This window comes from Onychostoma macrolepis, chromosome 02 (genome assembly GCF_012432095.1).
Source record: "Onychostoma macrolepis isolate SWU-2019 chromosome 02, ASM1243209v1, whole genome shotgun sequence".
Classification (NCBI taxonomy): domain Eukaryota; kingdom Metazoa; phylum Chordata; class Actinopteri; order Cypriniformes; family Cyprinidae; genus Onychostoma; species Onychostoma macrolepis.
In genome coordinates this window covers 7,142,158-7,168,424 of record NC_081156.1, presented here as the reverse complement: position 1 = coordinate 7,168,424, position 26,267 = coordinate 7,142,158, and the positions used below count along the sequence as shown (strand labels likewise).

The following is a 26,267-nucleotide window of genomic DNA, read 5'->3' as shown; positions in this document are numbered from 1 at the left end:
TATGAAAATGTTAACAATTACAAATCTGACATCTGAATATTTTCACACACATACACAGATTTGATCGATTCCTTTCCCAAATTGCATTGACTGCTCTTCAGGAGTTTAGGGCAACAAATGGGACTTATGCTTATTCAATAACTGATTTATTTCCTATTTAGGTTTGTGTATATGCTTTATTTTCTAAGATTGCATTGTTAGATGCCAATGTTTCCTGTTGTAGCTATGCAAAGATTTGATTTCAAAAACAGTGTCATAGCTATTAAACTATATCTTATGATTGTATATCTTTATTTAACCTCAGTATGATCTTAAAGTAAAAATAGGTGCTAAAGTCTGATTTTGTGATGGCTGTGCAATAAATGCTTTAAATGTTTTAAAATTATTAACAGTTGAAAACATTTGTTAGAAATGTAGAAAAGTAATCAAAAAGCAATTAAATGTAATCAGTTACATTACTTTATTAAAGTAACTGAAATAGTTACACTACTTATTACATTTTGAATAGGGTAACTTGTAATCTGTAACCTCCAAAGTAATCTATCCAACACTGCTGATCACACATGAACAGCTTCTCTCCAGTGTGAACTCTTACATTAATCTAAAGACTTTGTTGTTCCATGTAAAGTTTAATTTCATTTTGAGCACATCAAATTAATTCACAGAGAGAAATATGAAGTGAAAGGACATAAATGGCTGACATTTCATTTATTATCAGTGTTGGGGAGTAACTAGTTACATGTAACAGAATTACGGAATTTAATTATAAAATAAAAGTAATTGTAATTAGTTACAGTTACTAAGAAAAAATGTGTAATTAAATTACAGTTACTTATGAATGTTAAGGATTACAAAAGGGGTTATATCTGATTTTTTTTTTTTCATACACACTCCCACATACAGATTTAATTCACTTCTTTCATAAATTGCAGTGACTGCTCTAAAAAATGAAACACCAATGTTTCAGAAGTTTAAAACATGCTTATCCGATAACTATTATATTTCCTATATGGGTTTATGTATATGCTTTATTTATTTTAAGATTAACTCTTTTTTTTTCTAAGGCATTGTTAGATTTCAGTGTTTCCTGTCATAGCTATGCAAAGATTTGATTTAAAAAACAGTATCATAGCTATTAAATTATTTCTCGTTATGATTTTAAATCTGTATTTAACCTCAGAATGATTTTAAAGTAAGTCTGATTTTGTGGTGGCTGTGCTTCAAAGGGGACATCGGATGCCCATTTTCCACAAGGTGGTATGATTCATTAGGGTCTTCTTGAAATGGTCTCAGTGGTCGTGTAAAACAACACCCTTTTTACCTTGTCAAAAACAGCTCTGTTCACAGTGACTCGTTTCGGTGCATATCTCTTTACATGCTAATGAGCACTGCTCACCCCGCCCCTCACTTCTGTGGAAGTGATCCATCCTTGAGATGGCGCACGCACGCACACACACACACACACACACACGCGCGCACACACACACCGTGAACACACACCCGGAGCAGTGGGCAGCCATATTGCTGCGGTGCCCGGGGAGCAGTTGGGGGTTTGGTGCCTTGCTCAAGGGTCTCACCTCAGTCGTGGTATTGAAGGTGGAAGAGAGCGCTGGTTATTTACTCCACAATCAAATGGCTTGATAATTGAGACTGTTTAGGTTTTTGGGTTTTTAAGTAGGGTAACTTGTAATCTGTAACCTATTACATTTCCAAAGTAACCTTCCCAACACTGTTTATTATACTAAAAACGTTCAAACTTTTTCAAGTAATCAGTGCGGCGCCCTCTGTTGGTGAACATCATATTTAAGTATTGATCATACAGTCTATGGTATTTATATGTTTTTATAATTTATACATCTGGAACATGTAGTTGTAATTGATAAAACAAATACCTGTCAAACTGGTATATTAAATTGTTTAAAGAATTATGATGGCATGAAAGTTATATTGCATCAAATTGAGGGGAAAAGGAAAAGCAAAAAAATAAAATAAAAACATTCACCATCATGATTGCACAGCAGTCCAGTAGGTGGAGATATGCACGTGTGTTACCAATACATTTAAACTAACGAAGAAGAAGGAGAACCGGAAGTAGAAGGGGGTCGGATTGACAGACAAAGCGCTAGTAAAGATGTCTCCGCCGTCTCACTTCGACTTCATTGAAGCCAGAGATAAATTTACGGTAAATTAACATTACAAACATTGACCGATAGACAAGCTTTGGCATTCGCAGACGGTTTTAAGAAAAAAGTGTTTTGTTTCTATCTCTTGCCTGCTAAGTCTCTCCTCCAAAGTAGTATGTAGCAGTAGATATTATCACAATATATATTATTTATCATGCATTAGACCTATTGAACTAGACATTTGTGTAAAGTAATTTGTTAGCGAATACTTTAAAATAGATGATGGTGTTTGTGGAGGACATAATGTGGTACTGTGGTGGAATCGCATGGTAATACCGTGTTACTAAATGAAAAACATAGTATTACTATGCAACATGAACCAAAATAACATATTTCACAGTACTTTGGTATTTCTGTCTGGAAACCACGTAATATCATGCTACATTTAGTGTTTTTGTCATAAATACTAGAACCACTTCAATCAATTTCTTCAACTTATGTCAAACTAACTTTTTTTCTCCCAGGCTGCCACTAAAAGTGCTGTAGATATCAGGAACTGTAAACCTCTGACCAACGCTTTCGGCCATCTGCCTGGAAAGTAATAATTGCTCTTTATCAAGATTTTCTGCTTTTATAGTCAATTGAAGATGTTTTAAGCATATAAACAAACAATAATGCATTTCGATTAATTCTTCACAGTGAAACTGAGAAGAAAGCCACTCTCGATCAAGCCCTGCGTGGAGTTCTTGAAGAGCAGATTGTGAGTCCACAGCTGCTGCTTTGTGCACTTTTATACCAGAATACTGGCATACTTGCATTTATTTTGCATGTGTGTTTATCATTGTGTATGGTGATGATTTAATTTTATTTTGCAGGTGAAGCAGAAAGTGAATGTTGAAGATTTCCTTTCTCTGATCTACATCAGTATAGACGGTGTGACTGAAGGTACGTGTGAACTACCACCTTTCTATACAAATGTTGAAATATAAAAAAAATTATTTTCAGATCATCAATCTGAAAATTTCCTCTTTTTGCATTGATTTATTGTTTTCATAAAGGCATCTGCTCTGCTACCACTCCCTTTCTTCTGCTGGGAGATGTTCTGGACTGCCTTCCTCTGGACCAGTGTGACAAAATCTTCTCCTTTGTTGAAGAAAATGTCTCTACGTGGAAATCTGTAAGTTTGGACCGTTTAGTTGGTAGTGCTTAGTAGGGCTGCACGATAAATCACATGCAATTGTCATGTGCATCTCGTCAGTAAAGCCAGTTCTGTGATTAGTAGTAAATCTCCATCACGTGCTTTCAGACGAAGCAGCATTTAATACACAGAGTTCGCTGACAAGCTACGCAATATCACGTTCATAATCGCAGATGAATCGCCTTGTCAGCGAACTACGGCTCTGTGTATTAAATGCCGCTTTGTCTGAAAGCACGTGATTGAGATTTACTACTAATCACAGAACCAGCTTTACTGATGAGATGCATGACTATCGCATGCAATTTATCATGCAGCCCTAGTGCTTAGTTTTGTAGATAAGAATTAGACAAAGGCCAAGCACCAAAGTAGCATAGGCACCTATTGTAATCGTTACCATTCTTACTATTCTTCTTCCACCAATGATGTCTATGGCAGCCCATAGAAACGCTTGCATGAAAGTTATGAAATTTTGCACACAGATAGAGGGCAGTTTTGCCGTTTGTAAATTTGGAAACTCTATCTCGCGCCGTCTAGTGCCTCCAACAGCTAAAATTTTCACATGAGTTTATGCTAAAATCATCATCAGAATGGTTTGTTCAGTCTTCAGTGTTTCCATTAGCCTGTTTGACTCCTTAATTGCTGCTTGCTGCTATATTATTTATGCTTACTCTTTCTTTCATGCTTACAGAATACCTTTTACTCTGCTGGAAAAAATTACTTATTAAGAATGTGCAATGGTGAGTTTCAAGTTCAAGTTTTATGGGGTTTTTTTTTTTTATGGATTTATCTTATAATGGTTGGATACAGATTTGTGCTGTGTATTAAAGTGACATTTAAATTGCGCATACATTTTTAGAATAAAACTTTTGATGATTTAATTGTTTTCTACCATAGTTTGTTGAAATATAAATGCTTAGGCCTAAAACAAATCTTGAATTTTGTCTCTATACCCAGTCCTAATATTCGTGTATATCTTAGCATAATTCTTTATTGAGAATGTGTTGGAGTAGCCTAACATTACCACTGTGTTTGCCTACAGACCTGCTCAGGAGACTCTCTAAGTCTCAGAATACAGTGTTTTGTGGACGAATCCAGCTGTTCTTAGCACGTCTGTTTCCTTTGTCAGAAAAATCAGGTATACTTTTTTTTTTTTTTTACAGTTTTTGTTTTTTCTTGGTTCTTTGTTCAGTGGTTATTTTATGACTTGATGTTTTACCCTTGTATTACAGGCCTGAACTTACAGAGTCAATTCAACCTTGATAACATCACAGTGTTCAACAAAAATGAGCAGGATAGCACACTTGGACTGCAGGTAAAGTCATGCTGACGGATGTTGGGTTTGATTTTACTTAGTCATGTATTTTTGAAAGTTCATGCAAGCAGAATTAAATTAATCTGAAAGTTAGACACCTACAGTGGATGCTACATTAGATGTCAGACATGTAATATTTTTTTCCCCCAAGCACACAGAGGTTAAGGAGGAAGGGATGGAGGTGGAGGAGGGAGAGATGGGCGAGGAAGATGCACCAGCTCCCTGGTAAAAGATAGTTGTATTTATTTTCACAATCTTGAGCTATGAGTCATTGTCTTGCTTTTGCTTCATTTTGGCTGTTATTAAACACTTATTTACTAGCGTGTAATTCAGAGGGCTTTTGTTTTGTAGCTCCATTCCTATTGACTACAACTTGTACAGAAAATTCTGGACCCTGCAGGACTATTTCAGAAACCCTGTACAGTGCTACGACAAGTTCTCATGGATGACTTTCCTTAAGGTGGGTATTTGAGTTATCTGATGGGATGCATGAAGTGGGGCGCAGGTGTGCATGCACAAACAAAATAAAAAACTGTGCTGTATAAATAAGTTCAGACCGCTCATTTGTGTACCGAAATGGTTGACAGCTGTTAATGCACAATCATCGTTTTAGCTCGACTAACTGTAATACTGCATAAGATTTCCATTTGAACTGAAAACACAAATCTAGGCTTAATAGGCTATGCGCTGCAGGTTTGTTTCAGAGCAAAATGCAAAACTGTGGCTCTTCATTTACTGACACGCTTCACTCGGCAGCACTTAAACCAGCAGCGCATACACTTTCTTGCCAGCAATCCGCCAAAATAAAAGCTTGCTGATTTTAGTTTTGAATGATGAAATAATGAACATTCATATTAAAAAAGAAATAATAGAAAATGTAAATAAAAATATTAGCATTGTATTTTTAAAGCCCAAAGTATACTTGAACGCGCTGCCTATCAAAGTATACTCCATTTGATAGCGTGCGCGAACACTTAGTCCAGTGTCTGCTGTATTTTTCTCCAGAAATTATGACCGATTAAAATGCCAACAAAAGTTGTGGCTCTCTCTCATAACCCCCTCACACAAGTGATTGTCAGTGTGAGTGTCTGTTGTTGTTGCTGCAGTTTCCTCTGTTTTTCTGTCTTTTTTTTTTTTTTTTTATTGAACAATTATTAATGTACAAACAACTTGGCAGTTTTTCTGTCTCTTTAGTTTTGTTTTCTACTGTGAAACAGCAGCCCTGGCCAGTGCTGCCACCTTGTGGAACAACTGATTAGTGCAAAACCAAGTCAATGCATATGTGCGACCTGCTCCTGCAAAGTACGCATGATTACAAAAATCGGATGGTGTGCATACAGTATGCGCATACTATTCCGGTGACAATTTGCATCACACACTCGGCCCGGATTAACCTCTTATTGTGACATAGGCAAAATTAGTTTTTGGGCACCACTTCCTTATTAATATATTATATTATCTCTCTAGCAAAAAAATAACATTTCATAGTCAGTGGAAACCGTTACAGAGTTCTCTATCGCAATGAGCGCAAAGTCGTTCGGCTTGCGTTTAGTCAATGAAGATCGAATGTATTTCTTAATACGTTTAAGAATGGAGAAAAAGACCATTTCATTAATAGGCTCTGGCATCGTGGCCACATTACCACTTTGGGAGTGCATTATATTTCTGATAACTTTAAGAGCCTAGAGTCACAACCACACCTTGAAACATTGTTGAGATATCTTATGTCAAGACATTTGTCATGTTCCCATCCTGAAAATTTGTGTGCATTGAAATAATTTACACGCCTTACTCCAAACCTTCCGTTGCTAATTCCAAAATGTCATTTTAGAGCTAATAACGGAGGTTTGAGCCATTGATATGCAGGCTAATTCAGTTATTAGGGAGAGAGATTAAGTGCATGTGAATATCTGCGTCTGTGCATCTCTCGGCAGTGTTCAGCGGCATTGTCTCTACTAAGAGTGAATCTTTCAGTTGAACTGCTTCAAGAGCCTCACTACTGAAAAATGTCATGTAGCTTTTCAGCTGTGAAACTGTTTTATTTATAAATTTGCGGGGCAGTGCTGACAAGAAATTTCTGTGCGCATCTCCACGTGTGTGCGCGCAAGTGCCAGAGAATAAAAAACTTATGTGCATCTCTGGTTATAACCAACCCACCAATATAGCTAAAAATTCTTTGAAGATTCTTATAAAAATTAGGTATAATTTCAGTTTAGACAAAGTATATTCGCACTTTCCAGTTGTCCATAGTTTACATGTGATGAACTACATTATATCCGTGGTTGCTTTGATAGGCCACCTATGTGAGGAAGAACTGATTAGAATCAATTGAAAAGGAAAACTGACATTCTTGGTCCACATGTATCTTGTTGTAATATCCCCTCAATTGTGTTCTCTATGCAGTTTTCAGATGAGACACTAGCTGTGTTCAAGAGCTTCAAACTGGATGACATGCAGGCGTCGAAGAGAAAGCTGGAGGAGATGAGGACTGCTGCTGGAGACCACGTCTACTTTGCCAAGTTCCTCACCAGTGAAAAAGTTGGTTCATCTGTTGAATAAAACTGTTATTAGTACACTCCAGTTGTTGACCTGGTAACACAAGGCAAATTTCCCATCTCTCTGCAGTTGATGGACCTTCAGCTGAGTGACAGCAACTTCAGACGACACATTCTGCTTCAGTATCTCATCCTCTTCCAGTATCTCAAGGGCCAGGTCAAGTTCAAGAGGTCAGGGGAAACAGCAAGCATATTTAGCATCATTTTAGTCATATTGCAGACTTTTCAAGCTGTAAGGTTAACAGTAATGTTGCCCTGCTTTTTGTCATATTTTTACCTCAATTTCTTTCTAACCTTCGCAGTTCCAGCTGTGTTTTGAATGACGATCAGTCTTTGTGGATTGAGGACACAACCAAACTAGTCTATCAGGTTAGTCTTAACCTTAAGAATCGCCGATTTGAGGTGTGTGGTGTGTGTTAGTAACACTGTTATGTCATGTTTTATTACTTTTCCTACCATTTTAAGTTACTGAGAGAAACCCCTCCGGATAGTGACAAGTTTGCGTCAATGGTTGAGGTAAGTACATACACATGAATACATAATGAAATTGCAGCCTAGTGCTCTAAAAGCTTTATTGTTTCATCTTGATTTATTCATTATATCTCCAACAGCACATCCTGAACACAGAAGAAAACTGGAACACTTGGAAAAACGAAGGCTGTCCAAGCTTTGTGAAAGAAAGGTATTAAATAAAAACAGCACAAGAACAGCTTTATCCATATTTACACAAATGAGTATTAAAGTGTTTTGTAATGTAAATGTAATTAATTATTTTTAGTAATTTACTGACTCTGGAGGAGATTGGTGATGTGCTTATGTAAACAGATGTACTTACCCCAAGTATACCCAAATGTTCTCAAATCTAATGTGCCTTATATTAGTTTATGGAGCTAATGAGATTTTAAACAATTCAAATGTTACATATGCTTATGTAAACATTTAAATGTGAAATGCATATATTTATGTGTGTATATATATGTTGAGATGATTACTTTTAGAGTCAAAATGTAAAAAAGTAAAAAAAAATAGTTGACGGAGCTTCAAAGTGGTTTCTAATAGAGCTGCTGAGGAAATGACTGTTTTCTGACTGCCACAATTTTTCTGTTGCATTTGGAGCAAATTGTTTTGCTTATTTATATTTATTCATTTTTATTAATTAGTAATTTATATAATTTATATTACTCGCTTAATCACTGTATTTTTTGGGAATCTTGCCTTATTTGTTTGAAGGTTTAAGGAGTCTTAAATAGGCAAAACTTTGCAATGAGAAGCAAATAATATATAATGAGTTAAATTCATAATTATTATGGTTTTATAATAAACAGCTTCCCTACTCTCGAAATGCGGGAACTGCTGGAAACATGCTTGAATTTCACTCTTTAAAAATCTGTATAAGCCTGCAAATAACATCTTTTTAAGAAAAGCTACTGCCGATGATCATTTTGGGCTGCATTCATGAAAAAAAGTAGATCTGTAGGTCATTTGCTGGAGCAGAACCAAACCAGTGTAGAAATGTTTGCTGGAGTCCCAAAAATATAAATTTCACTTTTAGGCATGATGGTACATCAAAACTGGGCGCTTTACTTAAATATCTATAACTTTATAAACAAAAAAAGATTTAATTCTGAAAAGTCTGCAAATAACATTCGTTTTTGAGAAAAGCTACTACAAGTTTGCACCAATATGCATTCAAAGTTGCTCTTTATGAATTGCTAACGTTTTCACTCTCTGTCCCTCTGTTGACTTCTCTTTAGTTTGCAGGTGTGGTCACTGCTCTTTATTTAGTTGTGAATGGATATGTGAATAGTGTCTTGTGTTTCTCTCAGACCGGCAGAGACCAAACCCATCCGTCCCAGCAGAAAGAGACAAGCACCAGAGGACTTTTTGGGGAAGGGCCCTGATCGCAAAATCCTCATGGGAAAGTAAGATGATATTAGATTACTGGTTAACTTTTGTATAACAGAGGTCAAATCTTCTTTTCAAATCTTATTTTGCATTTCTTCTGTTCTTGACCATCAACAGTGATGAACTCACAAGGCTCTGGAATCTAAATCCTGACAATATGGAGGCCTGCAAGTCAGATAGCAGGTTTGTGTTTGGTAATATTCACTTAAAGATGCTTAATGCGAGAGATGTTGCATTAATACATGTCTCTGTTAAAGGGAGTTCATGCCATCACTGGAGGACTTTTTTGTGGAAGCTATCGAACAGGCAGATCCATCAAACATGGTGGAGGAAGAATACAAGTACAGAGATTTACACATTCAGTCTCATAAATGATCAAGCAATGCGTCACAATAGATCAGAATTAATCATCAGAATAAACGAGTTCTTTGTCGTCGTCCCTCAGAGTTGTGCGTAACTCAAACTACGGCTGGCGAGCCTTGCGATTGCTCTCCAGAAGGAGCCCTCACTTCTTCCAGCCCACCAACCAGCAATTCAAGAGTCTGGCAGACTATCTGGAAAACATGGTCATCAAACTGGCCAAAGAGCTTCCTGTGAGTGGACATCCACACTATCAGACAATGTAGATAACATTCAAACTAGTGCTTGACCAATATAGGCTTTTCAGTGGCTAATGCAACAAATATTGGCACCCTTGGTAAATATGAGCAAAGCAGGCCATGGAAAAAGTATTTTGGTCTTTCATTGAAAATATTCACTAAAATAACTCGAGCATTTTTGTTTTTCTGAAATGTATGCATTCCACAATTATTGGCACCCCTCACCACACTCTTAAAAATAAAGCTAACAAAAAGAGGGTTTATGGAGCGATTCAACAGAACCATTTTGGGTTCCTCAAGGAACCTTTCAGTTCTTAAAAGAGAACGATTATATTTTAATAATCTAAAGAAGCCTTTCCCACTGTAAAGAATTTGTGTAGTGAAAACGTTCCATGGATGTTAAAGGTTCTTCATGGAACCACAGATTCCAAATAAAGAAGCGTTATTTTTAAGAGCGCACAAGCATCAGGTGTACTTGAGTTTGTGTAGTAGATAAAACTGTCGCTACTGCTCATTCACATGGAAACACGTAGACTTTTTATCAACACGCACCATAAACACCTTTTAAACACCTTTTTTACAATAAGTTTGGTGCATATTTTGGGGAAAAACATTGAATTTGTTCTCCTTTTGTGTTTTTTTTTTTTATTTTATTTTTTAAAGGTAAATTGTTTTTTTAACTTTGTAAATAAGACGAGAAACAACAAAAAAATTGTGTAATCCATTTCGTTCATATTTACCAAGGGTACCAATATTAATAGAGGGGTGGTGTACAATATGGTTTCATTTAATTTACAAAATTCCCTCAAAAATCCTGCTCACTATTTTCCTAAACAATTCAATATTTTAAGCAACAGTTTAAAATCTAAAAACTGAATCTTTGTCTTTCTTTAAACAGAAAGACCTTCCTTCTGAGGAGATAAAAACGGGAGAGGAGGATGATGATGAGAATGGTGATAACCTGTTAAAAGAGAGCAATGACAGTAAGTTTTGTTTTGTGGTGGTGGTATGAAAAATATAAAGCCTGTTGCCCTGCCTGCTGGATTCTGCTCACACTGTATTTCTTGGATCAAAACGGCAGTACGTTTGCATCAAAGTGGCAGCAGTTGCTAAGAAATGACTCCATAGGAGTTGTGTTGCTTGCCTCACTCTGTACCTTTGGTTTTGTTTCCAAAGCATCATCACAGAACGTCACCTTCATCTATCTGCCGTGAATGTAGTATAAAAGTTTCAAGGACAACAGGAGTTCATTTTTGCTTGAGGCAAGCAGAGAAAATAGGGAAAATGTACAGCAGCCACAGCCACATAGCACATACGGAGATAGTCGGTCATGGATTGTAATTATTTCGTATGTCACATTTTGTATGTCTCCCTAATCAAAGACGCTTGATTCAGCTCATGTAGTTAGAAGACCTGAAAAAGGAAGATATGGGCTGCATCCGATGTTCATAAGTCACATGACCATGACGACATGGCGACTGTACTATGTCCGGATAAAAATCATAAAACTGACTTTTTAATGGTCGCCAAGTAATTGCATGCTCTCAGTAGGTACTACTTTTAAGATCGAAAACGTGGATAAAATTTGGGCGTACTCCAGGAACAGGTTTGGGAAACACTGGTTTAAACTTAACTGGCTTTGCACAAAAAAACAGGAATGGAGCTGCAAGCAGCAATTACAGGGTCAAGCTCAGCATCGGCAGCCAAAGAAGTGTGATGACATGTTTTAGGTTTCATGTCAATGGCTTGCAACCATAAACGTCTGCGTTGAGCACCAAAGAATGATATTTCAAGATGATTTGACAATGCATTCATAAAACACAGCATGTTAAATTAAATTAAAAATGATGGACACTCTAAATTGAATTGTTTGATTTGTTATGCTGCAAATGAATCTAAAGAAACCAGTCTAGTGATTTTTGGCCAAATAAACAAAATATTTTCTCAATATGCCAATGAATGCATGGCATGAAATTCGCCAGCGCGCTATATGAGAATGGTTTGGTGTACTGTGAGTTCCTTTACTTTTTGCCAGGATGGCCTTACAGTGATCTGAGATTATTCATCTCGTCTTCAAAATGAGTTTGAAAAAGTAGTTTGTTTTTTTTATGAAAATTTGATTTGGCAGAAATTCTTAAGACTAGAACTTTTAAGTCAGAAATTGCATTACTATGCCTTATGGTTATAGTATAAGCATAGGTAAAACTCTGAGTAGTTGGTGCTGATAAAGGGTTTGGGATACTCAGATTTTGCTACATCCTGTCTTTTTCACAAATGGTAAGGTTACATGGTCGTTGCAGATATGAAGAGTTCATTTGCAAAAAAACGGATAACTCTGTTTTTAACAATTTTCAAAAGTCAAGTTTTTTCATTGTGCATTACAATTAATTTCAAACTGCAGTTGGGTTATTTTTATTAAGTAAAAAAATGAAATATTAGCTAACACAAACCACAGTAACAATAAAAAAAAAAGTTATGTTTTTGCAAATAAACTCTTCATATTAAGAACAATGTGGATGTTTTTGGTTTGCCTCATCACCATTTGGACCGAGAACTTCTCTCAGCAGGAGTTGATGAAACCAATTACAAGTGGTCACAGGAGATGCATTTGCGATGCATGTTACGACCTGTTATCGGGTGTGAACGGGGTCTGTGATGCCTTACAATTTGGATTTGAGCTAGCATGAGAGTGTGTCAAAGCTTATTTGTTGACGGTCCTTTTCCAGGTCCCAGCATTCAGAGCAAGGCCGTGACCAACAGTCAGATGGATGAGATCGCAGCCAAGCTTGGGTCCCAGTGGAAGACGCTGGCAGACCACCTGGAGATGAGCGAGAAGGAGATCCGCGTGATAGAGTCTGACAGCGAGGATGTAGAACTACAGGCCAAGATGCTGCTGGTGGCCTGGCAGGACCGAGAAGGCTCTCAAGCTACGATGGAGAGCCTGGTCACGGCTCTGAACTCGGCTGGTTTCAGTAACATCATTGAAGGTCTCAGTGAAACATAACAGCAATGTTTTCTTGTTTTAAACTTCGTCTGTACTTCAATGAAATGCATTCTTAAAATTTTTGAAATAAATGTTCATTTGAAACTGATCCGTTAGCTTTGTTTGTAAAATACACACGAGAGTGTCAATGGCATGTTTATTTCACCGTTTATGAAAAGCCAGTAGTCAACTTATTACAGAGCTCAAGTTCTCTTACTCTGATTGTATTTGAGTATTTAAGGACAGATGAGTTTACAGTGGCATTTGTTGCATGGTAGCTAAAGACAGAAGCAGTAATTGAGCATAAAGACATCCTCTCAAAGTGCTTTGATATGAAATCCACCTTTGATCAGTTTCAATCCACACACACACAACATATCCTTGTAAACAAATTACATTTCTTTTGGTAAGTTTCCAGTATCTTACAACCTCTTCTTGATGTATTTAAGTCTGAAACTTGTGGCCAACAACATCTTTATATACCAAGTCACTACTTCTCCTGCGGGAGGAGCATGAATACCTTTTCACAGGCTTAAAAAGAAATTGAATGCATATAGAAAACATTTATAAAACCATTGCTCCAAATCCAAACCAGGATCGCGTCCAGCAATCTATCATCCAAAAAAAAGGGAAGGAAAAAAAAACACCCTTAAATATGCCGCTTGTGTGTTGATGCATGAAGAGTTCAGGAAATATTAAGGTCATGTTTTTAAAGACACAAATTTATTTGCACATCTATACAGACAGTGCTCTGAAATGGCAATTATGGTTTAAGTTTCCTCTGTGAACCATTGTTACTCCAGTATCTCCAGACGTCGAGGGCCATACAGAAGGACGTATGCTATATGCCAATCACCACCACCAGACAGCTTCAAGATGTCCTCAGGGGTCACAACGCTGACCTTATCATCGTCAAACTTCACCCATTCATCTGTTCAGAGAGAAGGGGGGGAGATCAACATCAGCTAGAATATGAAATGCCCTATAGCAGGGGTGTCCAATCCTAAAAACACCTGCAACAGCTAATCAAGGTCTTCAGAATTAGAAGAAACTTTCAGGAAAGTGTGTCAGGACTTGGCCCTCCAGCCACAGGATTGGACAGCCCTGCTCAATAGAAACGGCATCAGAAGCAATAAATGGTGTCCAAAAAAAAAAGCAACTTAAGTTCTAGATTTTTCTCTTTTCACTCGACTCAAGATGTGATACGATTCCCGATACCGATTTCATATTCTCATGTTTTTTTAATAAAGAACTTTAAGGGAAAATATTATAAATGAAGAGTTGTCCTATTATTTCCCAGACAAAATGCTGCACATTTCTTTGTAAAATTGAAAATGTTAAAACAAATCTCAAAATCAAATAAAAAAGATAAAACAAATCAAAGAAATCTCTTCATATAAACAAAGGCTTTGCCTGTGCTCTTCCCTTTTAAAATTAGAGGCGACTGCTGCATTTTAATCACAATCCAAACAAAGATGCTGCATACATGCTGCTTGAGCAGTTTTTAATCTAAGTTAGACTGTATAATTTTGAAGTTTGAAGCAACAACAGAATGGTCTGACAAACTTCGTGAAACTACATTACATAAAACATTTCTAAACGGAACAAAAACAGCAGACGGGCTGCATGAGAATGCAAATTCACTCTCTGACAGCAGGTGGCGCTTCCTTGGTTACAAAGCAGCTGTGCTTATAAACTACTTTATTATGCATTATATGGAGATAAGATGAAAATACCATCTAAACTTTTCTGAAGACAGTCAGTTGCACTTCTATAAACCCCCACGCCCAAATGCATCACGATTCATTTAACATCTCAACCGATTTGAATCTTCAGAAATTTTTATCAATTTTCAACCAGCTCGTTAAATCCTTATTAGATTCAATTAATCAGATACTTTTGATTGTAACGTAAAAAAGTAATATTCATTTTAAAATTTACAACAAAACAGTTACTTTTTGAAATAAAGTAGCACTCATATTTTGACATTTATGGACGGACTCCTTTACTGTCCCATGTTGAGAGAAATCCATGGGAGCCAGGTGCAATTCTTCTTCGATGCATAAGTTGTTGTTTTTTTTAACTAAAGTACTTTTAAATATATTTTTTAAAGTTGCTTATGTCCTTCAGAAGCAACACCCTTCCGATGTTTGTTTGCGACATCTGTCTCTTCAAATGCATTCAACCACTATCAATACTACTACAAATTAGTTTTTGACTACCTCTGGAAGTGGTCAAAAGTGGACAAGCTCAAAACATTTTAGACCCCGTTTACAACTGTATTTAGCATTGTCCAGTTGTGATCGGATCGACAAAAGAGTGTGAAAGAGCCACAGCTAGCTGAATGCAAAATGCAAAAGTAACAAATTATTAGGAATGCATTACTTTTAAAAGTAACGTTACTGTGTTACTAGTAAAGTAACACTGTACTATTAATAAAAATAATAATAATCCTGGAATACTCACTCAAGCATACAATCAAGATGCATTTACAGTAACGAAGGCGGAAAAAAAACTATGCATTTTACAAATGATTAATGCAATAACGGCTCTTATTGAATGCATGAGGTCCATGAACATTGCTTTGACGTTTGAGAGACATAGACAATACTTGACCTTCTTTCCTTTTAACCCAGGCGAGGTAGTGGCCAGATGAACTGGATCGCCCCTGATGCGTCAGAACCGCTTGCAGGTCGTAGTAACCACTGTTGTTGGAGCCCAAATCTACAGAGAAGAAAAAGTTCTCAGCTTATAAATCCACCAGCAGAACGAACTTTCAGAACCGTGTTGAAATGGAAAAGAGCTTTGCGGTGAGCACTTACCGTCAGAAAAAAAGAAAGGTTCATATTTTGTTTCCTTTGGAGCTCCAACCTTCTGATTATCCTGTTAAATGAGAAATAAAATGAATGCCAGTTATTTTACAGGCGGCGGCTTTTCTAAATGCGTGACGCATTCAGTATGACATCACAGGGCACTTGCTTTCGGTTGCTGCATCATCTCCAGTTTCTTGTCTTCAACCTCCTTGAACTTTGACCTCACAAGAACCATCTTCTCCTGCAGTTCAGCAGTGCACAGCTCAAAGACGTCCAGCATAAGAGGAAATTTGACATCCTAAACGCAGCAAAATTCAAATGCACACAAAATAAATCAATATACAAATATTTTGGCTGACACACTTTATATGCTGACTCAGCCCAGAGCAAGTGACCTACCTTAAGGACTTTGGCATTCACTGACTCTTTTTCTTTGTAAAAGAACCGGACCATCTGAACCGTGAGGTATGCCGGGAGACGGCTGATTTTGGACTTAAATGCAGACACATAACAAGTGACTGTTCATTTCATTGTTGCACAAAAGAGGAAACACTTGAACAAAAGAGCATTTCTCCAAAGATGCCAGAAGTCAGAAGATAAAGCATACCGATTTGATATAGAGGGCATTTCTTTGTAAGGATGGGGACAGCTTTGTAATGTCCTCCTGTAGCCTCTAGATGTAATGAGGAAAAGGTAAAGATTAAGAGGGACTGTGAGCACTGGTGGTACTTCCAACTGCTTGTATGGGACGTCCCACTCACCAATCTGAGTCCAGTGGCGAGATATTTGACTTCCTGATTGATGAAACAGCTAAGCTGCAGCTGGCTCTCTGTGCCTTTAGTCGGTTCCTCATCCTCTGACTCAGTACACTTCATACTGGACACATGCAGGTTAAGGAACTTCAAATATTGCACGTTCATATGTATGGAATCTCGGGTTCAACTGTATAAAACTCAACACAAACTCTCAATATACATGCATGGTATAACACTGCAGAGTATTCAACAATGCTGTGAATCCAAAAGAGAAAAGAAAAAACAAAGTTAGCTGCATTGTAGAACTTAAAAGGTCATATCCTCTGACAACTATAATGTAATGCACAAATAAATGTACAGCCGTTTGCATTTGTAAAGTATAAGAACACACTGCTGCAACTAATAAAATTCAAGGCCTATTTTGAGGCGTTCATATACTCTGGTTATATCGAGGAGCTGTAAAGACTATTTACGCTCACGCTGTGGATGAATTGCGTTTGTGTTAGGAACTTGGTGTATCGAAGAAAAAACACTCACTTTTGATCTATGAATACACCTCTTACTTACTGTACATGCAAAATATCACTTTAGGATCACTTTAACAGGTAAACGTTGAAGTAAACGGGCCGTGCAGCTTATTAAACTATAAACAGCCACAGCACACAGAAGCACTACCTGAGAGAGCACATGCTGGTATAGATTTGCACAACAAAGGATACGTCGTTTCAAATTCAACACCAAAATACTGATCGATGAAATTCTTCTTTTTTGAGGCGGCGGCGGCGGCTCCACTATCACTGACGGTCTGTTATGCAGATAGAAGAAAATTACAATTATTTTAAAAATTGTTTTCTAGTTTCCACAAAAACATGATAGAGAACTGCTTTTTTTTTTTTTTTTACATTAAATTCTCAGTGTTTCTGTAATGAAACAGTTATACAATATATGTGACCCTGGCAAAATGAGTGTGAATGCGCGCACAGGCAAAAGAAGTGAAACATGTCCGTTTTGGTCGAATTTGAGGTTTTCACAAAAAATTAGTTCATTAAACTCACTTCTAGCGATCCCAATGCTCCAAATAATAGTTAAATACCTAAAATGATCTTTATTTGTATGTTTTCTGAGAGGAGTGCCTTTTTCTCTGCTCACTTCTGGACAACTGCTGCTGCTTCTCACCACAAGTTGTAGGTCTATTGTTGCAAAGCGCAGCATTCCAGCTTTGTGAATATTCATATCGAATTCTTGATTACACATGAGTCCAAACCAGTGAAATATGATTTTGAAACCCATGCTGATGAAAACAAAACGATCACGCTGACTGACATTTGTAAAGCGCTTGCATAAGCCGCATCTCTCCGCAAGCGCGCAATCTTATAAAAGTACATTGCGAAATATGCTTGTGTGAATTTCGCCAAGACATAATCTGTTATGTCTTACATGAACGTTTAGTTAATGGTTGGGGAAAAATCTGATGTGTAACATTATATTTGATCCATGCATTACAGTAGGTCTTAATATAGATCTGTTTCAATGTTAATTAAACATTAAAAGTAAAGACGGAATCACTCGCTGCTCTTGATTAAACTACCTTTATTTGCATCTTTGTTCTTATTTTTAATAACAAAGATAAAATAAAAATAGCTATATTGTGATTAATAATATAGAAATTATTATCAGGAAAAGAACTGGAGTAAAATATACAACGTTGCTTGGTGATTTTGCTTTGGAATCTTCAGAAAACTTTGACTTTCTCAAAATCAACTCTGCTGATCGCATTCAAACGGCTGTAGCTTCAGTCATTTTTTCGTCCGATTCCAACAAGTCATATATCATTTTGAAGGTATTTTAAATGGAGAATGTGAAAATAAAAAGAACTCATTTTTGAAAATGTGCTCATTTCAACTCATTTTGCCAGCATGGGTCACATATAATAAAGTAAGCTCACCTCCAGTGGGGTTTCTGGTTCTTGAGGTTCTAATTTCTGCTGAAGGACCCGCATAATCTGAACCCAGCACTCATTGGCATCCTGGGTAAATGGGAAAAAAAAAAATAATAATTTTATAACTGTCCATTTTAACAGAAAATATTCAATATTAAAATATTAAATGTATTCCAGTAAAAATGTGTGATCAAAAATATTATCTCCTGACCTGCTGGAGGTACTGGCCCTGGTCTCCTTTTTCGGCAAATTGTGGGAAGGCCATGTGCAGGAACTGCAGCAGGATGATGGGTGGAATGCTTGAGGCGGTCTTATCCATGGACTCGTACAAATCACGCAGAGCTAAGTGAAGAATTCAGCTGATCAAACAAGTGCTGCATACTGTCCACAAAAACTACCCAGCTTAACTCTTTATTAATTTGTTCAGGACAAACAGATCCTCAAACGTTGATAAAAATAATCAAAAATTTGTAACCTCAAAACTAAGATAGTTCTTCACCTGCTGTGATGTACTGAGAAGGTGCATTAGCTCCAGACGACCGCAAGGCACCAGAGTACCTACAAAAAGACATTGATGCATTACACAAAATAAAATCTCTGAACTTGATATGAAAGACATGACTAAATTGTACCTCCTGAGAGAGTCTTTGAGCTCAGGCACAGAGCGTAGACACTGCACTGTTGCGTTCATGTAACATGTGTTGCCCAGATTTGTCAATCCACATGGCAACTCCATCTGAACATGACAGAGATTACAGAAACAAGTTCACAGCTGTTAAAACTCGTTTCTGTGATTTCTGCTAAAATCTTGAAGTAGCAGATCATTCTGATCCAAACTGTGTTGGCGGAAAACTCACCGCAGATGCAAGCTGCTCCTCCGTCATGTCCTCCACAAACATGGGTCGCACTACAGGCTCTTCAGGCAGGGCGTCAGCAGAGCCCATCATCAGAAGAGTCATCCCCTACATGAATCATAACACCTGTTTAGCTCAAGAAAACTCACATTTAGTGTCAACCTGAAATAGCATTTGCAACATCACTGTTAAAGGGTTAGTTCACCCAAAAATGAAAATTAGCCTGTGATTTACTCACCCTCGAGGCATCCTAGATGTATATGACTTTCTTCTTTCAGACAAATCCAATCGGAGTTATATTAAAAATTGTTCTGGCTATTCCAAGCGTTATCATTGCAGTGGGGTGGGGGGGGGTTCTGTTCATCAGTCCAAAACACATCAAATAAAGCACGTGCATCCAGAATAAAATGTGCCTCACATCAGAGTCCTGCACGGGTCCTGTTTGATAAACCCGCACCCGCAGTAGTTAACTGAATACCCGACCCGTTATCCGACAGCAACACTAATTTAATTCCGAACCCGACCCGACCCGTTTGACATAAAAACCGCGACCTGAACCGCACCCGCATTAAATCTACATAAGGAAGACAAAACACCTTTATTTTATTTTTAATGTAACAAGCAATTAACAAGTCATTCTGAGTTAATGCGTTAATATTTTAATAATAAATAATAATAAATTTAATAATAACATTTAACACACGCAGCCCAACAAGTTAACAGAGAGAGAAAAAGCACCATTCAACGTGTAAACAATATAAAACTATTGCGGACTAAAGCTTTTATTCAAACGGTGAATAGATTAACTACAGAAAAGCGAGCAAAGAGCGCTCCCTTTAATATAATCACTAGACTTCCAGCTGTCAATCAATGTCAATACAGCTGTCGATTGGCTACAGTGCTCAGTGTTTGCAAATCCCGCTGTAGAAGCCAGGTCTTCAGACAGAGCACACGAACCCAAGCACGGGACAATTTGAAAGGAGCTGCCTATCAGCGTGTACTGGATTAAGTCGAAATAGTCTTGGTTATAATTGTACCCGCAACCCGCCCGTGCCTGTCACCAGTCCGACCCGCACCGCACCCGACACGTCAATATTATTCCACCCGTTACGTCAATTTTTGCGGTTCACCCGTCGGTACCCGCACGCGTGCAGGACTCTGCCTCACATGGCTCCGGGACATGAATAAAGGCCTCCTGTACACATATATTTTTCTTACAAAAACACATGGATTCGCTACAGGAGGCCTTTATTTAGACCCCGGAGCAGTATTTATTATGGATGTGCACGCTTTACTTAACATGTTTTGGAATGTTGAACAAAAACACCTACCCACTGCAATGATAACGCTTGGAATAGCCAGAACAATTTTTAATATAACTCCGATTGGATTTGTCTGAAAGAAGAAAGTCATATACACCTAGGATGCCTCGAGGGCAAGTAAATCACAGGCTAATTATAATTTTTGGGTGAACTAACTACCCAACTACGACTCAAGCATGAAAATGAGCAGAAATCCAAAGTTCTGTCATGAAACTCTAGATGGCGCAGTCCAATGGGTCAAACTCAATCTGACATAATGACATCACATGGCGCAGCTGATTGGTTCTTTTCGTATCAGCAGCCAATGAGCTTGCTGCTCAACATTCAAATACTTGGCTAGTGCTTGCTATAGCAGTTGCGGCTTGCTTCAGAAACCCTCCACCTCCCCCAGCTCCACCTGTATAGATCTGCTACGAGGTGATTTCATGCACGTTATATATGGGGGTTATTTCATATACGTTCAATGTGCAGCAGCAGTATGTTGTGGATGTATAGGCAGCAGCAGCGTAGCAGATCTATTCCACCAAGACTAAATCACATTAACACTGCCATGTACATTACCATGCCAATCCCTCCGAGAGCCGTCATGACAGAACTTGAATTTAACCATCTGGAATTTACTGATTACAGACCCGAGTTTGCAGTGAATTGTTAAGGACTGAAACGCTGTTGACACATACTTTTAAGGAGGTTTTTTAATATCAGGACTTGGAGAACAAAGGTCAAGTTCACAGTTCAGTGTGGAAGCCTTTCAAAGCATTGGCAGTGAATACAGATGGACATGTTCATCGCATGCACACTACCTAGTGGATGCGGAGCTCTCAAATCAATGAATGTGATGGAATTTGTTAGTGTTTTAATGAATGTTGTTGTTTTAACTATAATAAAAGTGTATAAGTGTTTGTATTGCGGCTTTGCAGAGACCATTTGTTGACCTTGTTATTTTGGGTTATCGCTATTTTGGTTCTCTTTTCTTTCATTTGTTTGGGTATATTATTGTGGCGAGTGGGCGGGGCCGAGAGCCGTGGGAACGGAGCGAGGCCGGTGGAGTTAATGATAATGAGCGACACCTGCACCACTCACCGGTCTCGTCTTCCACTGTCGTCGCTCCTCCTCCGTTCCCACAGCTCTCGGCCCCGCCCCACTCGCATAGTCCAGAATCTCTCAATGGGGGAGGTATCCACCAGTGGTAGCAATATTTTTGGTGTTGAGATGTTTTTGGAAGCTAATATTTGTAACTACTAGCAAAATAATATCTACACCGGACACATCGAATGCATCACAGCAAATATTCCAAATTCACCTGTCCAAGCATGTGGACTATATCTGAAATAGAATAGGGCAGGGGTGTCAAACTCAATTCCTGGAGGTGCCACAGCCCTGCAGAGTTTAGCTCCAACCCTAATAAAACACACCTGATCCAGCTAATCAAGCCCTTCAGGCTCCATTGAAAACTACATGGTTTGTGTGTTGGAGCAGGATTAGAACTAAACTCTGCAGGGCCTCGGCCCTCCAGGAACCTAGTTTGACACTCCTGGAATAGGGCATCAGTTTACTGTCGACGACTTAGTATCACTAATTATAATGGGATCCATTTCATTTTAATGTGACATGGCGCTTCGCACTGATTGTATCTGGTGTAGACAGGGTGTAAAACCTGCCAGTTTTCATCAGTGGGACCAGACAAGATGGTGTATCGTTCAACAACAACAATGGTTTTATATGAATTTTGCACTTGGTACAAGTACAACAAGGTTGGCCACGAGTGTAGTCAACAATGTGCATAATAAGACAAGGTACATGTATTAAGGACTAAAAAGGATTAAGGATCAGGACAAAACGTAATTTTCAGACTTTTCCAGAAAATAGATGTAGCCACATACTTACATTTTTCAACTTGATGTTGCCCCACTCGTCATCCTGGTGAACAAAAGTAAAATCCGTCAGACACCTGCATTAACAGAGGACAGCAAATTCTAATGCTCTAAATTACGGTTCACATCCAGTACCTTCAGCGTTCCACCTTTCACCATGACTTTCTGTCTCTCTGGCTGAACCCCCGTTAGAGCGAAAAGCTGGGCTTTGAACACCATGGGCGGCTCCTCTGTATTCAGTTCCACCGCATCAAACTTCTCCTTCCCCCATTTCACATTCACTATCATATTCCAAAAACAAGAAGACACATCAGTGACACAGCAAAATCATTCAGTAACACACATCTGCACATAGAGAAAGAAATGTGTATAGGTTTAAACCAGGGGGATTCAAACCATCCCTGTCTCCACAGGACTTCTCATTTTGGACGTCTGCATTGAATGAACTCATCAGTTCAGTTCTGCATAACCTGAGCTGGTTGAGTCCAGTGGACCCTTTTCACCAACAGTAATTTCCACAATTATCAGCACAGTTATTAATTATTAACTTGTGGTGGCTTTAAACCAACTAGTTAACACTCCTGAGAGGGTGTTTCTAATACAAGGTCTGAAGGAGTGATGAAAAATTTGTTGTAATCAATCTTTCTATTTCTTCCCCTCTTTTGGAAAGTTGTGGAAGCGTTATCTTATTTTTTTTCTAATTTTGCTATTGGAGCAAATTAGAACACAAAAAAAACACATTTGCTGCAGTCTCTCATTCATCACGAAACTAGTTCACCAATCTCTGACGAATTTTGCTTCTGAAAACGCTGAAATGTGAAAAGGGTCCATAATGAAAAACCCAAATAGTGTAGTACATGTGAAGCTCCAGGAACTGTTTGAAAACACCTGCTTTAAAAGTGACGGCTCACCCAAAAATGAAAATTCAGTAATCTTCCACTCACCTTCATGTCTTTCTAAACAATTAGATTGATATTTCTGCTTGGGTGGGAAACAAATATATTCCTAGCATAATGGCCTGAAACTGCACATCCACACGTGCATTATTATATACATCATGTTGAATTGTACTGAAATGTCAACAAAAACTCGCCAGCCGGAAAAAAAAGAAAAACACTTACATTTTGTGCTGTTCTTTGTATAAACTAACATACAGCTTCAGAAGACTTTATACAGTGCACAAGTTGATTTCATCTATGAGGCTTTTTCCCCATTTCTGCCCATTCTTTAAAAATAAGCAACTTTAACATTCTGCAAATCATCTCCTTTCGTGTTCTAAGAACGAAAGGAGGTTGTGGAATAAAATTAGGGTGAGTAAATAATGACAAAATTGACATTTGTGGGTGAACTATTCCTTTAAATGTTTGTTTGAAACCCCATTAACACAACTGGCCAATGCAGTCTACACAAAAGATAAACTAACCACATGAGAGGCTTACTTTGGTCTACAAAAAAAAATGCAGACAGAAATAAACATAGCTTTAGCAGATCTATCACTGGAAATACATTAAAATGAACTAGTAAATGCTCCATGTAGTACGCTACAGACACTACAAGGCATGATGCATCAAATTTAAAACCTACAAGCTGTTCTATACTCAATTCTGCATGAATGTAGGTGTAAAGTCTGTATATAGTTACTGTCTGTTCGTTATGTTGATTGAAAAGTGCTATAAGCTTTTAATGCATTTTAATAAAGTCAGAGCCGCCTAGCCGGCATGATAACACGCTACATCTATTCTAAGCATAATATTTCACACCATAAACATCCATATAAGATAAACTAATCTCCTAAATAAAGGCACGCCAGAAAGCTTGCTATGGTTTTCCTGCTTCTTGTTTAGCTTTTCCCCTGGTTTAAAACTATCACTTGAGGCCTGAAGCTAATGTCTAATGCTAACGGCGCTGCCTCCTCTCAAGCATCTCCTATCGTTTAAAGACTTACTTTGATTTATGTAAAATCACATTGTAAACAGACCTGTAAATACGGGCATCTTTCTGTTTACTTGTCCTTTATTCAGCTCAACTCCAAAGGCCGGGTTTAAGTTGGGGTGCGGAAGATTTGAGTGTCTTCTAACTTCATTCAAACAGCAGCCCACAATGACGCTGCAACTGCATGATGACTGGATCGATGAGCTCGGCGAGCGACTAAGTAAACTTAATGCCAAATTACTACGACGAAGGTTTGGGTTATAAATATTAATAAGTGTAGGAAGGAAATGGAGCATTATATTGATACTATACGATTTTCTTTGAAACAAAAAGCAATTAAAACGGTGAAAGTTTGTTAACGCTTTAATATTTTATATAAATTTGTATTTGTATAATGTTTATTGTTTATATCATGTATACTGTTTGTCATATACATGTAATTTGATGTTGTTAAAAATAAATAAATATTAATAAGGCCTCCAAGACGTTGCTAGACGAATTAGGCCTTATTCACGAATATTAACTAGCCTACATAATGTTGACTTTGCTTGGTTACCTTCCAATGGCAAAGGCTTGGCAAATTAAAAACCAATCAATCCCATTTAATCCCATTTAATATGCTGCTTTGACACTGGAGGGAGATAACAATAACCACTATGCACCTAATTCAGAGCCAGTCAATGTTGAGCTATAAATTAATCGCATCATAAACTTCAGCAGTAATATTACAGTAATGGTTGCTAGCATGTGGCTAGTCCATCACAGGGAATGAAATCAGTGTGTCAACCAAAGACTATAAAAATACCTTGAAAGGGACTTTGTGTCAACTGCGAATAAAACTTGTGAACATCATCTCACCTGACACTGACCTCGGGAAAGTCATTAGCTAGCTCCTTCGTTAGCTAGAATGAACTCTACGGAGAAACATATTTAAATGCAGTATAGACCTACAAGTTCATGTTAACTTAATAATCATTTGAAAGCGAAGATTTGCCCTTTTCATTGACTCTTTTCATTTATTTTGGAAGACATATTCAAAGCCTCTGTGAAGTCTTTCAAATAGTTAAATTTTTTTGGTTCATGAAAGCCTTATGTGCAATTCAAATATTTGTAAGCAATTTTGTTTAAGTGTTATCTGAAAATATAGCAATTGAATTAAACAGTTCAGCCTCTCTGTTGTTAATTTATCCTTTAATATTATAGCAATGTACTCTGGCTACACTGCTTAAGGTTAAATAAATTATTAAAACATTTATGCATGTATGTATGTATGTATTTTTCAATTGACTGTACAGCTCACAGCATTAGTTGACCTATTTTTTTTTTACATACATTAAATATTTTAAAATAAATTGATATTGAAGCAAATCAAGAGCTTGTGAAACAGAATCTAATCAAATTTGTGAAATGCGGTGCATCAGTCAAGGTCACTCAGCCCAGTCTTTTGGCTAAACTCTAATTACCACCTGTAATAGCACCCCTTTTTTTTCAAGTTGCAGCCATCATTTCCCCAAAACTGCTTACATTATCACACTTCTCTCTGGAAGAGCCTGTCCTGGGCTACAATTGTCTGCAAGACCCGCAGCCCCTTCTGTTCCAGTTACTCCTCTTTTGTTGAGGAAATCAGATGGGTGTTTAAACATCCACTCAAAGGAGCTTTTGTCCATCCAGCAAGGCAAATGTAGTGTAGCAGAGTATGCCATTCAGTTCTGCACCATCGCAGCAACAAGCAAATAGGATGCACACATTGTATGTTTCCAGAACGGTCTTGCATAGGTCATATGGAGGATGAGCTTGCCACCAAAGACCTGGTCAGAAGGTCTTCAGATGTGGCCATCTGCTTGGACAGAGATTGGATCTGTAAGTTTGTCATCCCAACACCTAGTGGTCCACATCTCTCAAGAACACCCCAACACCCTTGCAGCTGAAAAGTACCAGGATTCCCCCTGCTGAACATGACAGCCACGCGAGGGAGCGGTGCTGCCTTTACTGTGGCTTTAATATCCGAATATCCGCTCATTCTCTGCATTTTTCCCCTGCAAAGCAGAACTGTGAAATCAGCAGCTGTAAGCTGATGGAGGTGCAGCTAGAGGCTGGAGGCTG

General features: G+C 37.9%; 2 protein-coding genes across 2 annotated transcripts; one reads left to right on the top strand and one right to left on the bottom strand.

Annotated features, from left to right (window-relative positions):
* Positions 1 to 2,036: 2,036 nt before the first annotated feature.
* thoc1 (THO complex 1) lies at positions 2,037 to 13,242 on the top strand. Its single transcript, XM_058756668.1, has 21 exons — positions 2,037 to 2,182; positions 2,648 to 2,721; positions 2,823 to 2,883; positions 2,999 to 3,068; positions 3,182 to 3,300; positions 4,010 to 4,058; positions 4,361 to 4,456; positions 4,551 to 4,633; positions 4,785 to 4,858; positions 4,985 to 5,093; positions 7,037 to 7,171; positions 7,259 to 7,359; positions 7,491 to 7,557; positions 7,654 to 7,704; positions 7,800 to 7,870; positions 9,015 to 9,110; positions 9,211 to 9,276; positions 9,351 to 9,434; positions 9,539 to 9,686; positions 10,591 to 10,675; positions 12,419 to 13,242. The coding sequence occupies exons 1-21, from the start codon at positions 2,132 to 2,134 to the stop codon at positions 12,694 to 12,696; spliced, it is 1,968 nt and encodes a 655-aa protein (XP_058612651.1). The 5' UTR covers positions 2,037 to 2,131; the 3' UTR covers positions 12,697 to 13,242.
* Positions 13,243 to 13,379: 137 nt separating this feature from the next.
* On the bottom strand, positions 13,380 to 24,374 carry usp14 (ubiquitin specific peptidase 14 (tRNA-guanine transglycosylase)). Its single transcript, XM_058756680.1, has 16 exons — positions 24,211 to 24,374; positions 22,368 to 22,513; positions 22,246 to 22,278; positions 19,040 to 19,144; positions 18,815 to 18,918; positions 18,682 to 18,740; positions 18,394 to 18,524; positions 18,189 to 18,269; positions 16,963 to 17,048; positions 16,250 to 16,364; positions 16,096 to 16,161; positions 15,888 to 15,980; positions 15,655 to 15,786; positions 15,498 to 15,558; positions 15,292 to 15,399; positions 13,380 to 13,606 (listed from the first exon to the last, which is right to left on the bottom strand). The coding sequence occupies exons 1-16, from the start codon at positions 24,224 to 24,226 to the stop codon at positions 13,470 to 13,472; spliced, it is 1,473 nt and encodes a 490-aa protein (XP_058612663.1). The 5' UTR covers positions 24,227 to 24,374; the 3' UTR covers positions 13,380 to 13,469.
* Positions 24,375 to 26,267: the final 1,893 nt, after the last annotated feature.

Bases quoted from the DNA above. Each gene is read 5' to 3' on its own strand.
- thoc1 (XM_058756668.1), top strand. From the start codon at position 2,132: ATGTCTCCGCCGTCTCACTTCGACTTCATTGAAGCCAGAGATAAATTT. The intron at 4,059-4,360 runs GTGAGTTTCAAG...GTTTGCCTACAG, and splicing joins CTTATTAAGAATGTGCAATG to ACCTGCTCAGGAGACTCTCT. The intron at 9,435-9,538 runs GTACAGAGATTT...GTCGTCCCTCAG, and splicing joins ATGGTGGAGGAAGAATACAA to AGTTGTGCGTAACTCAAACT.
- usp14 (XM_058756680.1), bottom strand. The intron at 18,525-18,681 runs GTGAAGAACTAT...TTCTTCACTTAG, and splicing joins TTCTCAGTACATCACAGCAG to CTCTGCGTGATTTGTACGAG. The intron at 13,607-15,291 runs GTCAAGTATTGT...CTCTCTGAACAG, and splicing joins CTGGGTTAAAAGGAAAGAAG to ATGAATGGGTGAAGTTTGAC.